The 16306-nt window shown below is 45.1% G+C and overlaps 2 protein-coding genes across 3 annotated transcripts in view; one reads left to right on the top strand and one right to left on the bottom strand.

Moving 5' to 3' along the window:
- nup160 (nucleoporin 160) overlaps nt 1–7054 on the top strand; it is a 32397-nt gene extending 25343 nt beyond the window's left edge. The window contains exons 27-35 of the mRNA XM_063196717.1: nt 683–843; nt 1072–1132; nt 1825–1935; nt 2675–2798; nt 3158–3259; nt 4306–4447; nt 4842–4967; nt 5948–6043; nt 6552–7054. Of these exons, the coding sequence (XP_063052787.1) occupies nt 683–843; nt 1072–1132; nt 1825–1935; nt 2675–2798; nt 3158–3259; nt 4306–4447; nt 4842–4967; nt 5948–6043; nt 6552–6635 (1007 nt within the window). The 3' untranslated portion in view covers nt 6636–7054. The remainder of the gene's footprint in view (nt 1–682; nt 844–1071; nt 1133–1824; nt 1936–2674; nt 2799–3157; nt 3260–4305; nt 4448–4841; nt 4968–5947; nt 6044–6551) is intronic.
- Nucleotides 7055–7373: 319 nt separating this feature from the next.
- On the bottom strand, nt 7374–15219 carry frs2b (fibroblast growth factor receptor substrate 2b). Of its 2 annotated transcripts, none has more exons than XM_063196718.1 (7): nt 14637–15219; nt 13129–13196; nt 12834–12925; nt 12316–12502; nt 10936–11094; nt 10462–10631; nt 7374–9404 (listed from the first exon to the last, which is right to left on the bottom strand). In XM_063196718.1, the coding sequence occupies exons 3-7, from the start codon at nt 12897–12899 to the stop codon at nt 8133–8135; spliced, it is 1854 nt and encodes a 617-aa protein (XP_063052788.1). In that variant the 5' UTR covers nt 12900–12925; nt 13129–13196; nt 14637–15219; the 3' UTR covers nt 7374–8132. The 2 variants fall into 2 exon arrangements, with proteins under 2 accessions (XP_063052788.1, XP_063052789.1); XM_063196719.1 differs by having other exon boundaries at nt 13129–13193.
- Nucleotides 15220–16306: the final 1087 nt, after the last annotated feature.

Genomic DNA, 16306 nt, shown 5'->3' with positions numbered 1-16306 from the left:
CGTCAACGTAATGCACAGCAATGATTAAAATGTGTATTAGCTCTAGGTCTATCTATTTTTTTGGACAAATAGGTTAAGTGGGAAGCATAGGCCTATTACTCTCCTGGGCGTTTTACCCCAGTCTTAAGGAGCCCTACCATTTATAAACACGTGTCAATATTTCAGCGAAGCAACAGAATACATTTTTAAGTATCCCAACGTTTCAACTCTTCACTTTACTTCAGCTGTAACGGAGGGTCTGTGGAGAGTTTAGGCTGCTCTAATATGGCCGACCTGTGCGGACGTGCTTGAAATACGCGATGACGTATCTAGTCTTCATATATGATGTCTGTGGGGACAACGCCCCCTTAGGAGACCCAACTTGATCACACGCTTCTGCATTGAGTGGGCGTGTTTTGCGTTATCTTTCTCGTATCCAGTATTTTTGCTAAGAAGCTGGTCCTCGAGTAAACCAGGTGAAGTTTAGAAGTAAATCATCTAATAGACGAAAATGAGGATTGCATGTCCTTCTATTAGATGGTTTACCTCTTGACTTAACCTGGTTTACTCCTGAACTAGCTCTTAGTATACCCCTCTTAGCTTTCATTGACCGACTTTCTGTCTTCTTTGATGTCTTTTGTGAAGTGCCTGTACATGGCAAGTTAGCTGAGGTAACTCATTTGTCCATGTGTTGTGTTTGCAGCGGGTACGGTGATGTTTGAGTACGGCATGCGTCTGGGTCGCGAGGTGCGCACGCTGCACGGTCTACAGAAGCAGGTGAACTGCTACCTGGCGGCCCTCAACTGCCTGCGCCTCATCCGGCCAGACTACGCCTGGATCGTACAGCCATCCTCCGGGAGCACGGTCAGTACAGGACAACTGGTTTCAAAGTGTTGGCCAGGGGACGCGAGAGGGTGCTAGGGGTGGCGCGGCCTTATTTTGACTTGAATGATTGTAGGACTGATGTTCACTCATTGGGTAAAAGTATGCTATGTGGCGCTAGAGTGCTTTGTTTGTAGTGTGTTGATGTAGTGCAGATGTTCAGAATACTCATTAATGTCATCAATGCTTTCTCTCTCTCTCTGGATCCAGTATGAGCGTCCAGGTGCATCACCCAAACGGAACTACGATGGCGAGTTTGCTCCTGGCCCAGGTAATTCTCATGGTAGATTAAGTACAATATGGTCTCTCACAAACTAAACAAACCCTCCCATGGCTGAGAAATGCACACAGTGACAACTAAGCAAACCATCCAATCCAAGGACAATATGGTCTTCCACAAACTAAACCAACAATCCATTGGCTGAGAAATGTGCATATTGACATGCTTATGCCTTGTGTTTGTTTCTGTCCTGTAGTGAAGCATCAGATTACTGTACAGCACTTTGGCCAGTTTTCACTGTTTGTAAATGTGCTATATCAGTGGTTCTCAAACGTTTTGTGTTAAGTACCACCTGAGAAAATATTGAGCTCTCCGAGTACCACCTTGACAACCAATATCGCAGCAAAGGCCTTCCATATTCACTTTTGCCAGTCAATACAGGAGAGGCTCATAATGGCATCAACAGCTACGGTCACATTCAGTGCAAGTTTGTTTTTAAATGTCTTGCTTGCCTAGTATTATTCTGCATTATGTTTTCAGATTCATACAATTCAGTATTACAAAATGTGAGACCAAAGAGACATTTTCAACAACTTGATCAGCCTTCAAATCAATGCACAAAAAATTAACTCTTCCAAGTACCACCAGAGATGTCTCAAGTACCACCAGTGGTACACGTACCACAATTTGAGCACCACTTTGCTATATAAATTAAACTTGCTGTGTTTGTGCCTATCCTGTAGTGAAGCGTCAGATTGACATCCTGGAGCTGACGGACCTCCAGAAGGAGTACCTCCTGGCCCGCAGCCGCCTCACGCTGGCCCAGCAGCACCCGCCCTCCGCAGCCATCGCAGGCAAGACATAGCACCACTGATACCTTAGCACAGGGACCCACTGTGGGGTCAATGGGCACAGTTGCATGCACAGAGTATTCTGGTTTCAAATATCGTCAGTATTTGGTTTAAAACAGGTTATGGACTATTGTGTTTACATGCATGGACTAGAGCCCTCGGCAACCATCGTAGGCAAGCACCAGCACCCTTTATATGGGACATTTAATTCAGAATGAATTCAATTTGGTTCTGAATTAAACTTAATTCCGCTTTGAAAACATCATGTACACACTTGACTTCACAATTTGTAAGTAAATGAAAGGTGAAAAATCAATGAGTACAGTTGCATGCACTGCACAGAGTATTCTGGTTTCAAGGAATATTGTCTGTATTCGGTTCAAAACGGCTTATGGAATATTCCGTTTGTGTGGAATAGTGTTCTCATGAGTTCACATGACTATTGAGCAAAACTAATACTGAAATGCATTTAACCCATTATGCACACACCAGCATTTATTTTGGCATATATGTGTTTCAAGGCAATCTGTTTATATTCCTTGATGCTTTCCCCCCCCCGCGTAAATCAATGTAAAACAAAGATTGAGACCCTTGTAACGTCAGAATACTGCATCCTTTCCATAATTTTGAATATTTTACCCTGTTGTGTTATCCTGCACAGTCAAGTCGTGTCCTGGTTTGTGGCGATGAGTTTTTTGCTCATTTGCATGGCATCTCCCTGCTTGCGTGTGTGTCTGTACAGGAAGTGCCTCAGCAGTGGAGATGGTGACTCTGCTTGTCCAGACGGGGCTGTTCGACACGGCCCTCTCGCTCTGTCAGACGTTCAAGCTGCCCCTCACACAGGTCTTTGAAGGCCTAACATTCAAGTAAGTCCTCCTATGCTTTCACTTGGAGTAGTTAGACTTCAGTCTGAGGTGGTGTGTGTGTGTGTGTGTGTGTGTGTGTGTGTGTGTGTGTGTGTGTGTGTGTGTGTGTGTGTGTGTGTGTGTGTGTGTGTGTGTGTGTGTGTGTATGTATCCAAAGCTGCTCTCCAGCATGCCATGCAAGCCATTTAAGTGTAATTTTCATGAACTGTTTTTAATTAGATTTTTAGGAAGCGTCAGAGTAATTGGAACTGGTTAATGTTCTCAGGTTTTTTTTCCCTTACCAAATTCAAACAACAAACGTGCTATTACCGGTAATTGTTTTTTTCCTGATGTTGACCGAGAATGTTTGTTGTCATCAGATGCATCAAGCTGCAGTATGGCGGGGAGCAGAGCCAGAATGAAGCCTGGAGCTGGCTGGCCGCAAACCAGCTCTCCACCATCGTCACCACCAAGGAGTCCAGGTCTGCATTTACATTACATTACATTCAGGGCTCTAAATTAACACCAGCCACCCAGCCAGATGCTGGGAAAAATTCAGTTTGGCTGATAAAAGAGAAAACTTATAAGCCACTTTGACTGATGGTGAATATCAGAGCTTGACACTGGCACCTGCCAACCGACCAAATGCTGGTAAAACTTGGCTGTGGCTAGTAATACTTTCCTTGTCACTAGCCAATTTGGCTGGCAGCTTATTCCTTGGTATGACATACACATCATACTTAGCCTAATTTGTTTCCCCCTCATGTATTAATTGCTTGGTTTTAAGTTCAAGAAAAAGCTCATTAACTTGTTTTTATTTGCTTAATAAACTTCCATCTTGATAAAGGATTTTTAGAAAAATAAAATCTGTGGCTAGTGGAATACCTGAATGGCTAGTGACTCGGGGAAATCACTAGCCACAGTGGCCGATGGTTGAAAAAGTTAATGTCAAGCCCTGGTGAATATGTTTGGCTAGTAACATTTAACATGTTGCATTTACCGGTACATGTTACATCTAGCCATTTTGGATGGAGAGGGGGGAAAGGGCAAATCATAGTTTTGACTCCTCAATAACTCATCAGGGCTTGGTCTACAATCCAGGTCTCTGCTTGGGGGCCTTTGTATACTGTTGATTAAAACGAGTCTGCAGCACACTTGAAATACTTCTGTTATTGTATTTGTTCAATTTCATCCATTGCAGTAATAAAATTAGTAGAAGAATTTCAGGAAAGTAGGCTTTTCTTATTCAGAACTTCTCATCAGACTTGGTCCTGCACCTTGACACAGGTCGAGCTCTTTGTTTTCTTCATCTTGACAGTCTTCATGTGGTGTGGAAATGGGGTGTTGTATGAGTTCAGTAAAGAAGGAAAAAATGTCTATGCCTGATGAAGGGCATGCTGCCCGAAACGTCACATTAAACGAAAAGAAACGGGAGCCTGGTGTTTGGACTTAATTTTCAATTTTCATGCAGCTGTTGTATGATTCATGTTCTTACTCCCTCTTCCCTCTCCTCTCTGGTGTCTTGCAGTGCCACTGATGAGGCTTGGCGACTATTGGCCTCCTACCTGGAAGCGCACCCTTCCCAGAATGCTCAGCACTATCGCTGTGTCATCAACAAGCTGCTCTCGCACGGCGTGCCACTGCCTGACTGGCTGGTCAATGCCTACAAGGTGAGAAGAGACATGCAAGAGATATGGGCTGAGTTCAAGATGCAAGTCCGCACTGTAGCTCCGCTTTGAAAATGTATTCAGGTTGTACAATGTTTCGACCCAACAGGGTCTTCATCTGGCATTGATCTTTTGAAACTAAAGGTTTCTTCAGTTCCGTCACCAGAAAGTTCATTAGTTTCAGGAACTTTCCCAAGACAATGAAATAAAAAAATAAAATGAAATAAATCTGCTGCCTGTTGCCAGATGTCATACTTCTAATATAGTATGATGAAAACCAGCTATTGGAGGCACATTATTATAGCAGGTAAAATGCAAACACTAAACCTGGATTAATGAAACTGGGTTACCAATATATTAGGAATTCTGACAGACGTTTTCATTTTGTGTTTTACAGGCCGTGGACACTGCTGCACTATTACGACTTTATTTGAAGTTCGATCGTCTGGATTTGGCTGCAGAACTGGTGATTGAATACGTGGACGCTCTTCTTGGAAAGGGACACCAGTATTTTGGAATAGAGGTAAAGTATAGTAGCCGTATTAAGCTAATGTGTACACCAGGAGTGACCTACGGTACCTGAACAAGGGAAGTCATTTTTTTTTTCTATGGACGGTCAGCGAATAAAGCGACCAAAGCAAATTCAGAGAGCGAAGTGACCTGAGCGAATTTCAGCGATTAAAGGCAAGCTATTATTATGGTAATCAGCTATGATGCTGTTTGACGAAAACCAGTTGGAATGTTCATATCTCTGTATGTCCCAGGCTGACAAGCCAGAGCCGTTATGCGATTAGCTAAATCAAACATGTCTTGTCATGCCCAGAGCGAATAAAGCGAATTCATGGCGAAACCTCTTCGGCGACCTTAGCTACTCGGGTAGCATAGCATAGGTAATTTCTGGTGTACACACAGTTTTACTGTGGGTCATACGTGGCACCAGCACTGCAGTGATTTCTTTCACACAAGTCTTGCAACTTGTCCTTGACGTCACTGTTAAATGACCTGTATCTAATTGCTCATGCACTCGTGTAGCCCAGTACTCCAGGGTTTTGACATGCCTAACATTCTTTTCAGGTTAATGTACGCGTATTGTGCTGCTGTTGTTTAAGCATGCACAAGTTAGTACATTTTAATTGGGCTCAATATTTCTGAAAACCACTACAATGTAAATGTCTTGTCAGTGCTGCCATTGTTTAAGTATGCACAAGTTATGATTGAAGAGTTTATTTGAAAATCAGTATATCCACAATTTTTGACCATTTTATTATTGAAAATGACTGTTCAGAGGTCCTTTCACCTATGTGTGAATTCTTGCCATTCAAATATTTTGAGGACATGCTTTTTCAACCTGCCCAATACAAAATTGAGTTGCACTGTTTTGCAAATAAACTCTTCAATGATGTCAATTTGGCTGAATATTTATGAAAACCACTTAAGTGTAAATGTGCCCCTTTTTGTTTACTTCACTTAATCATTCCTGTTGTTTATGTGTGTGTTTTATAGAGGCCTCTGTCGGCCACGGCACCTGTGGTCTGGCTCCCGTACACTTCAATAGACCAGCTGCTGTCCAACCTCACTGAAACCCAGACGCATATCAAGGTGAGCGCTGTTTATGTCCACAAATAAATGCATGAGAGAGCAGATACTGAGATTCCTGGAATTCAGAAAACAAATGTTCAATGTCCCATTCTGTGAAATGACTTGTTTTCCACTTTGCCTGCAAATGGTCATTTTGGATTGTGAGGTAACCCTTTACTTGACGCCGGTGTCATAAACATGTCATTTAAGTGTCATGGCACAGTTATGCATGTGTCATAATCATTATGTCCATGCCATAAACAGTTTATGAATGTTGGCCTTAAGTGACATTTGGTTATGGCAAAAACCGAAACCACGCCCCAGCAGTGCGTAGCCCCGTTCTAACAGGGCTAGTCGAAATGGGGCTAATGTTTTATGACCTGGACATAATGTTTGACTTATCTATGACTGTGCCATGACACTTATGACATGCTTATGACTCCGGCGTCAAGTTGAGTATTACTGAAGTGGATGCTTGCTCAGTGTCTGGTATTGAAATGTATTTCTGTTCTATTCTGCCCTTATTTAGTTGCATGAGCAGTTGAAGGCCAAGTTGGACGACTACCACCAAGTGTTGGAGAATGCTACCAGACTCCGGCTTCAGGCTCACTAGCGCCACCTAGCCACACTACTGCCTTCCCGCCTGGTGCTGCTTTTCCTTCCCTGGTGTTTTCATTTTCGAAAAAAAGGAAAAACTAAAAAACAGCCAAATAAGTATATTTTTGTAAAGGTTAAAATGAAAAGGACGACTGAGCACTTGGGTGACAGCATGATGTGATGTGAGAATGTTTTCAGTTGAGTGGTGTGGATGTAGAGACCAGAGTTCGGCCATCTGTGCGACCGCTGAACACTCCGATGTATAGTATGTATTTGTGTGTGAGGTTCCCCAACTGCTTTGTATGTTTGTGTGAGTTTTATATAGTGAATGTGTATGTTGTCGTTTTTGCTCTATAATGTACTCATACCTGTGCTCTTCAATCAGGTTTGTTGTAAATTGTAAGGAATGTAATAAAGAATTTTCCACATGGTTCATTTCGAAGTTTTTTTTTTTCCAAAGAATAATGTAAGAAGGTTGTCAAATCTCCCACAATGTTTACCTTACATTAACCCTACAAGACACATGGCAGTGAATAAATCGAAATAAACTGCATTGTGAAAGTAGTCAAGCCCTAGCATGGAGGAAATCTAGACTTCTGAATGACTGGTAACATTTTGGAAGCATTTTTGGCTTTCCAACACAACCCATTTTCAAAACAGGTGTTTTTCACTTGGATAAAGGTGTGTCAATTTATTGAAGGAAGATCAGAAATAATTTAACAACCTGGAAAGGATGACGATGGGAGAGTATAAATCGAACAAAATAAACATTTTATTGTGCCGAGACGAATCTACCGTATGCAGTCAGAAAATTGACGATGTAGTGTACCATGATATTCGTACATACTGAAATGAAGACATCCTGTGGTCTCATTTCATTTTGGAAAAAAAGAGGAATGTTGGGTCAGTAATACTGATTTGTACCATATGGGATGGACAAGGAATGTAGTCCAACCTTGTTATTAACATAATAAAACCAATACACAGGCACTGGAAAATGAGTGTAAGAATAGTAGTATTATATTACCATAGGAATAAAAATAAATGGTAGAACGACAAAGCACCTGGGTTCTCCTCGAGTTCCCTTCTCTCTAAGTGGGCACGGGATAGTGTTGGCTTTACTGTGCCTCCTGGGGGGTGTGCTAAGACACTGGTTCAGGAGTAAACCAGGTTAAGTGAAGAGGTAAATCATCTAATGGAAGATCCTGTAGTCCTCATTTTTTAAGAACATGAGGACTCCAGGCTTTTCTATTAGGTGATTTACCTCTTTACCTGATTTACTCCTGAACCAGTTTCTTAGTATACCCCTCTGCATGGAGCTGCTCCAAGAACTGACTCTTAATGTATAAAAAAACAAAAAAGGGGGGAAAAAAAAACTGGCGTGCAGTTCGTAGCGTTTTAAATAGGCACGTGTTTGTGTCTAACAAGACGTCTCAGGTCTGCGTGGGCAGAGTTCTGTCTTTTTGCGTTTGTCTGTAGCGTCTCTTCTGTCTGTTTAGTTTAGTGTCTCATATCACATGGGCAGGTCCACGCTGTTGTGGCGCGTTTTCCTGGAGGTACCGTCGTAGCGGGGCAGTGCTTTCTGAAGGCTGGACATGGCCGCCGTGCGCTCCACATCGATGACGGCGTACAGCTCCGTGCGTCGCGTGGGCGTGTGGGGCAGCGGGAGGGGCGAGGTTGGCGTCTTGGGCGTGTGCGGGTTGCTCGAGTCCGATCCCCCTCCTCCCCCACCTCCCCCGGCGCCACCAACCACACGGCCGTCCGTCTCCACCTCGATGTAGTTGAGCTGCCGCTGGCCGCCCGGCTCCACCAGCGAGCGCCGGAAGTCGAAGTTGAAGACGGTGGGCGCGGCCGTGCGGTTCCAGCGCGCCGACTCGGGCAGGCGTGCGCTGAGCGGCGCCGTGACGTTCTCGGTGTTGATGTAGTAGTGCGTGGGGTCGTGGGGGCTGTGCTGCTGCTGGCGTTGGTAGTGATGCGGCAGGGGGAGGGGGGTGTGGTGCGCGTGCGGGTGGTGGTGGTGGTGGTGATGGTGGAAGCCGTTCAACGAGGGCGTCTTGGGCACCATCAGTTGGTCCTCCTCCTCTTCCTCGTCCTCCTCTTCCTCCTCGGAGCCCGTGCGGCCGGGCACCTCGCGCAGGGGCGGCAGCGCGGGGAGGTTCTCGTAGTCCAGCAGGGCTGTGCGGCGCAGTGCCGAGTTGTTGGCGTTGACGGGGTCGGGGGTGAGGGGCGGCGGCCGGTGGCGGTGCTGCCGTCGGGGGCCGGTGGGGTGGGACGAGGACAGCGACGACGAGGACAAGGACGACGACGCGCTGTTGTTGTTACTGTTGCTGCTGCTGCTGCTGCTGGGGAGTTCTAGAGGGGCGGGGCGCGGGACAGGGACAGGAGTCTCCACCTCCGGACGAGAGGAGGAGGAGCAGGAGGAGGTGCCGTCCCTGCTGACCGTTGGCGGCGGCGCCACCCCTTGCCCTCCGTTGGCACTGAGAGGGGGTTCGCCGCCTCCTCCTCCCTCGCCGCCGCTGGCACCCTCCTGTGGCGCGTCATGAGGCAGCTGCTGAACTTGCTGTTGCTGCTGCTGCCGTCTCTGTGCAGGGGTGGGGCCCAGTACGAACCGCACGCCCTCTGGCTCCAGCTGCACGCGGGGCCCCGGGTCTGGAGGGACGTCCTCCGGCTGGGTGTCTGGGAAGGGGCAAGCTGCCGCCGCCACCGCCGCCTCTACAGAGGTGGAGCTCACGCCGGGGCTGGAGGGCTCGTTCAAGAGACCCGATGTGTTGACGTACGTGTGAGCCTATGGGTGAAGGAGAGGAGAGAGGGACAGACCATTAGAATGGCGGAAATGTGTTAGAGGACAATCCTAGCTGTTTGACAAATGTATGCCACCATTATTGGCATCAAAACAGCTGAGATAAATTTGCCAAACGGCCGGAATTTTCCTTCAAATAATAAAATATGAGAGATCTTCCTTAATTATCCCCCACGGATCAATAAAGTTACTCTACTCTAGATCTGTTTATAATACAATGAATCTTAGGTTATGGTTTCTGTAAGACTAGTGTACAAGTCAAACTTCAGTTACGCAAGTTATTACACCGTTACTACACAAGCTTGACAGAAAATGTGGACATAGTACAGAGCAGTGTTAACAAAAGGATGCTAGATTATTTTAAGGGTACAGAAGGACTTGAACTTGCACACAATCACACAGGATTTCCTTAAGTGCACTATAACTACATAGGACTTCATACAGGGTGTCCCCAGGTCTGAACACATCAAATTTGAAACATTTTTAAGACCCTTTTAAGTCGACAAAAATGAAAATTAAGACAGACATCGATCTCATTAGCAGTTTCCAAACTGGAGTCGGGACCCTGGGGTGTTCGATCTTGCTCGATTTTCATAGACTTCAGATCACGTACCGCGATTCTGGTCTGACCAGGACTATAACGATTAGCGTTTCCATACAGGAAGAACTGTGTTTCCATGGCCTGGTTAACCCGCCTCCCTCGGCTTGCTACTGGTTGAGGACTGTGCCGAAGTTTAAACCAAACATTTCTTAGCCCAATAGAACTGATTAAACCACGTCACTGCCTTGAACACGCCTCTACCCAGGACAGTTAGAAATGCTCAGTTGACTGGTTCCAGACAAAGTGGGTGGAGATCCCGTTGTAGCGGGATTGAGCAAGCCCCTGGCCCTAATGTGTGTAGCTGAGCCGAAGGCGTTGCGTCACCAGTAGGGCGGAGCCCGGCTAGGTTCGATCCCCTCTACCACGCAAAACACAAGATACGAAACTAGTTTGAAAGATATTATTTCACAGATCATGCTGAGTGCATCAGTGTATACTGACCCGCGTGGCGTCGTCCGGTGCCAGGAGTGGGTGCGTGGACTCCTCCCCCACGGAGGGCAGCCGGTTGCTGCCCACTGACGGGTGGCGGCTGGAGGGGTGCGAGGAGGCGTCGCCTATCGACGGGTACCGTAAGCTGCCATTGGGTAACGTGGGCAACGAGTTACCTGGAGCTGTGGGCAGAACAAGACATGGCATGGTATGAAAATAGATCAACATTTACTTCCAGATGTTTTCGTTTTCCTTCCATAATGGCCTCAAACAGTTTTACAGGTGGAAAAGCACTGCCCCAAAACTGCCGTATTACTGGTGGAGGTGCGTGGGGGCTGTTTAGTGTGTGTGTGTGTGTGTGTGTGTGTGTGTGTGTCTTACTGGTGGGTGTGCGCGGGGGCTGTGCCGGGTCCGGTTCTGGCTGCATGTGTGTGTGTGTGTGGGGGGGCAGTATAGTGTGTGCGTGTGTGTGTGTAGGGATCTTACTGGTGGGGGTGCGCGGGGGCTGTGCCTGGTCGGGTTCGGGCTGCATGTGGGTGGGTTCGAAGACGGGCTCCTCCACCACACTGATGCTGTTACTTTGCATGATCTCCTGCAGCATGTTGAAGATCTCCTCCGCACGCGCACACTTGAAGGCAAAGATCCCTGTAGGGGAGGGGCGGGACATGGGACAACAAGACAGGAAGTGAGATCATGGGACAAAACAGGAAGTGAGCCAGGTCTTCCAGATGAAGTTACGGGGCATGCGAAATACAGCCACACAAGGTACACCAGTTACTTTAAAATCAATAATAATAAAAAAAACAACCAACCAATAAAACAAAACAAAACATTAAACAAAACAAGCACCAGCATCTGTGACAACACCTACTGACACACCACCACTGGTCCAACAAGAGAGGGCAGGGTGACAATCACTCTTTAAAACAGCTAAACTGTTATCTACAACAGGAGGATAAAGGCGTTACACCACAATGAACCACACCAAAGAAACGCACAAAGCTCAAAAAACGGGCCTATACTAAGACGTTGCTTCAGGAGTAAACCACGTTAGGTTAAGACGTAAATCACCTAATAGAAGAGCCTGGAGGTCCTTATTTTCTCAAGAAAATCATATTGAAAATCTTAAGAAAATGAGGACTTTAGGCTCTTCTATTCGATGATTTACCTCTTAACCTAACCTGGATTACTCCTGAACCAGCTTCTTGGTACACCCCTTTGGACATCCAACTCAAATGCAGCACTCCTGCCTCTCTCCTCTCGCCCCCACTGGCTGCAGCATTTTATGCAGATGTCGCTGGGAAGGCTGGAGGTCGCTCAGGTCAGATGTGTTTGGAGGGAAGGAGGGGGGGTGGAGGGGGGAGGGGATGGTTGGGGGGTGTTGTTGGGAGGGAGGGAGGAGAGATCACAACAAGCCTGTTCACACTGGACTTACCAGAGCAAACAAGTCTTTCTTACCCAGGATCGTGCTGCTTATCCTTTTTGAAAGCATTGGGTCAAAGTTGACAATCTTCCATTAACATTTTTAAAGAAAATAAATGAATAAAAAGTAAACAAACAAAAACAAAACAAACACCAGAGGCAGAGGGGGAACCTCTCCTGTGACATTTAAAATGGACTAATCAAGCTCTCATGTGATTGGTCTTCCCACGTTCACCCTGAACACTCATCCCTCAGGCATGTAAAAACATCACCAGCAGCTATTAAGCACTATTACCAACAGCAAAAGAAGCAGACACCAAGACCTTCGCCGCCACAAATAATCCACACCAAGTTTGGCCAACAGGAATTTAAAACAACATCAACAAAAAAAGAAATATGTGCGTAAACAATGTGTGTCAGAAAACCCTCCTCTCCTCTCCTCACCTTGTCCTGTTTGGCAGCGCCGGCCGCTCTCGAAGGAGAAGAGGTTGGAGTCGTAGCCATAGCGGCGCAGGCACAGGTACGGCCACTTGACGGCCTCGCACTTGCGTGTGCGGAGTACCAGCTCGGCCTCAGTCAACTCCATGATGCCGGCCCCCAGCTCGTTCCCATCATCGTCCACATTGACCACCTGCAGCACACACACACACACACACACACACACACACACACACACACACACACACACACACACACACACACACACACACACACACAGTAAAACATAAGCCTCAGAATTATCCATTACATCAGAGCTTCTCTACCTTTTCTTTTAACAAACACCACCCTCTTGAGCTCATCATAAGACTGCTAACGCCGCCCTTAGTATTAAAAAATGAAATGGACTAAATCATAGCTATCGTCACCACTCATCAGCTCGCTCGCGCGCTCTCTCTCTCTCTCGCGCTCTCACTCTCACTCTCACTCACGCACATCATAATTACCCATGCAAATTGACTCACCTTGAATTTGCTTTGGTGATTATCAGGAATAGATTCTTTATCAGGACAGCTACAGCAGCTACCCATGGCTTTTCTAGAGGACCATTCGATGCCTAAAGCAACGATAACGCAAGATGACAAAGACAGTGTCAGTAAATCTGAAAAACATGTCATTACTTCACGCTAATAATGTGATACGCTTCCAAACCACAGAATTTACACAATAGAAATTTAGTGCCGTGATGAAATACAAATACATTTAAAGGAATGGCCTAAGAGATCCAATCTTCAATGCAAAAGGCCTAAAGACACGAACCTATATCCAGCCATCAGTGTTCCCTGTTCCTTCAGCACCGGCAAAGCAATCATGCTTCAGTTTCTCTACTGGGGTCAAAAATAGGAGCAGAGAAAACGGTGAAGTGGATAATCGTACTGAATACTGATACCACAAAGAAATACCACACTACAGGTACTACACACAGTTTTAATAGAGTTACTGTAAAACACACAGGCATGAACTTTTAAAGTACTAAACAACCGGCTCAATTACACTTTCTGCTGTCTGGCTTTGGTGTAACACATCATCAGAAATAACCAGCCTTGCAGTTGGTTTAATACAACAGTTGTGAACAAGGAGAAGATAATTTTAAAACAAGTATTAGGCCTACCCAATAACATTTAATCTCACTTACAGGCAGCAACGATGATTTGCGAAATTTAAGTATTGTCAAAGTATACATTGGTTTAGAGACACGTAAGGAGGAAACTGAAAATAATATAATGTAAGGTGAGTGGCATTTTGGACATACGCCCACTCAATTTTATGTGGAGGTGAAAAGCATGCTTGTGATTTGCCAATGCGTATGTCTACAGTGCAACATCTGAGCTGAGAATTACAATAACAAAACACAAACAAGCAGAGGAAAAGCAATAGCCTAAAACTAAACGTGTAGCAGATAGACAAATAAACTATCTAAAGCCTAACAAAAATAGCCATGATGGTGGTGAGGCACGGCTTTGGTGTTATCCTGACAGCTGATATTTTAATTCCCAGCCGCATTAGCAACTGCTCTAGGAAAGTCACTGGGAAAGTCCAACTGCACTAGAATTTCTAGACTCTGGGCCAACCGATCAATTAATACTTTGCACCAATTCTCTGTCAGACATCCGAATTAAACTTGGATGCAGCTGGGTGCTTGGAGTTTGAGGCTAGGAGGTTAGTTACCTTTTGTGCCATTCATTCCACTGACTCACGGCCATTTTTAAACAATATACAATTGAATCATGAGCTTGGCTACAAAAAAAACACACTATGCAGTATTGGGTATTTCCTATAGCACTTGAATTCAAGCCCATGCCATCCACTGACTTGACCAGTTCACAACTCTACAAAGAAAAAGAACGCCAGCATTTTGGTTTTGTAGTCAGCCTCGGTTAACCGATGTCTCCTAATTAGCTGTTATTGGCTAGCTAACATTAGTGATCAAGCTCGCCATCATTTGCTATGCCCAATCTGTTCCTTGATCTACTATCACATACATACATGATGTGTCAGGCATTCTTTTTACTTAGTCGACCTGTTTTCCATTAGTTTATGTAGGATACAGAACAGTAAACCAGCCTAAACTCGTCGGCGAAGGCTAGCCCTTTTAGCCAGCTATGTTAGCTGTGGTCGCACTAGTTAGCCATCCCACATTGAGGCAGTCCATCTTCGTTAGCCCACCTACGTACGATGCCTTGCTACAAAATAAATACCATTAATGTTGCCAACTTGCCAAGTTATGCAACACAGCAGAATTGAAAAAAGAAAATGTTTACACTTACATTTTAACCGCGTCGATCAGCAAATTCCAGATTGATAATGTGTACTCCCGTTCAGTCTATTCAAAGGGTTGTTTACTTAGTGAAGTTTTTTCAGCTAGTTGGCTACGATATTTCGGCTAACGTTGGTCGTGCAGATGAATCGAGGGTCGGTTCGCATTACCAGGGCCCAGAAACATCCAACGTTTTTCCAAAACTGTTTCCTGCCGTTGACTGTGTCGAGATTGCAAAATGCATGTTTATATCGGTACCTTGCTTAGTTATGTATGATCCATAACGTCATCTACGTTGCTGAATCAACCCAAAAGCCATAATTTGAACCGAAATAATCCGATGGGTGTACCAACAGCGACGTTAGTTGGCTAACGCTAGCTTTTCAAAAAACAGAGTAATCGTCTTCCCAAAGCACCTATGCAAACGATCTTCTTGATAATAATCCACGATTCAATGTGTCGTCTTGCCCCCTAAACAGCAATCAAGTTAACCCATCCCATTACACGCACATAAATCTAGCTACATGGCTAAGAAAGCTTGATTTACAAACTCGGACAACTTTTCGGCTGTAGTTTGCTCTACGCAGTACGCACGCGCGTGAAGGGCGTAGCGTAAACTTTTTTTTTTACGAAACAGAAGGAACTGGTCCCAGCAACTGGTTTCAGCCTCGCCTCGCCTGGGACAAGGAAGACAACACAGTTTGGTATTCAGTGATGGTACGACTGCGTTCATAAACAAACATCTAATGAAGAAAAAAACCCTCATATGCCATGTCATTCGTGCAAAATGGTTGGGATATGCACCATCAAGTCAAGTCGGCTTTTATTTAGCCTACAATCTTACAATCATAGTCTAGCCTTTCTCATCAACAAATAATAAAAACCATTAGACCATATCATAAATCAATTTATTTGTTTTTCTTTTTGGCATTAGAATCATAACAGTGGCCATTCATTATCATCCTTTCCTATGGAGTGTGTGTGTGTGTGTGTGTGTGAGAGAGAGAGAGAGAGAGAGAGAGAGAGAGAGAGAGAGAGAGAGAGAGAGAGAGAGAGAGAGAGAGATACATTAGAGTTGGGAATGAATGAACCAGCTAGATTTGATCATGGGTCCCCATGACATGCTGTCACAGCACTACAGCAACTGCAGTCTCAAATCAAACCAAATTGTTATTCAGACTGCGTCTGCCACTCGTCTGCCATGCGGCTGACCCGGGTTCGATTCCCGGCCCGGGTCCTTTACCAGCCCTTCCCCGTCTCTCTCCCCACTCACTTCCTGTCACCACCTTCACTGTCCTATCATAAAAAAGACCCCAAAAAACCTGTTCATTTCCAGGTCTTAAAGGGACACTGTGCAGGAAATGGTCAAAAAAGGTACTGCAACTATGCTGCTCATTGAAAATGTGTCGTCTAAGGCCAAATTTTATATTTTCATGAACATTTACTAAGTAATACATGAATATTTTCTAGTATGGCCCAAGTACAGTCATTTTTGCAGCTAAAAATGGCTATTTCTGGAAATTCAAAATGGCGGACCATGGAGAAGATCCCCCTTTTCATGTATGAAAAAAATATTTTTTCCAGTCATAATGAATACTTAGAATTTGATGGTGGTGATAAGTATTCATGAAAAAGGTAACATTATTGAATGGGTAGCATGACTTCTGGAAATAAACAACA

The sequence above is a fragment of the Engraulis encrasicolus genome, chromosome 4 (assembly GCF_034702125.1).
Source record: "Engraulis encrasicolus isolate BLACKSEA-1 chromosome 4, IST_EnEncr_1.0, whole genome shotgun sequence".
In the NCBI taxonomy this organism is placed as follows: Eukaryota; Metazoa; Chordata; class Actinopteri; order Clupeiformes; family Engraulidae; genus Engraulis; species Engraulis encrasicolus.
Note: the sequence above shows the minus strand (reverse complement) of the source record. Positions and strands in the feature narration are given on the sequence as shown.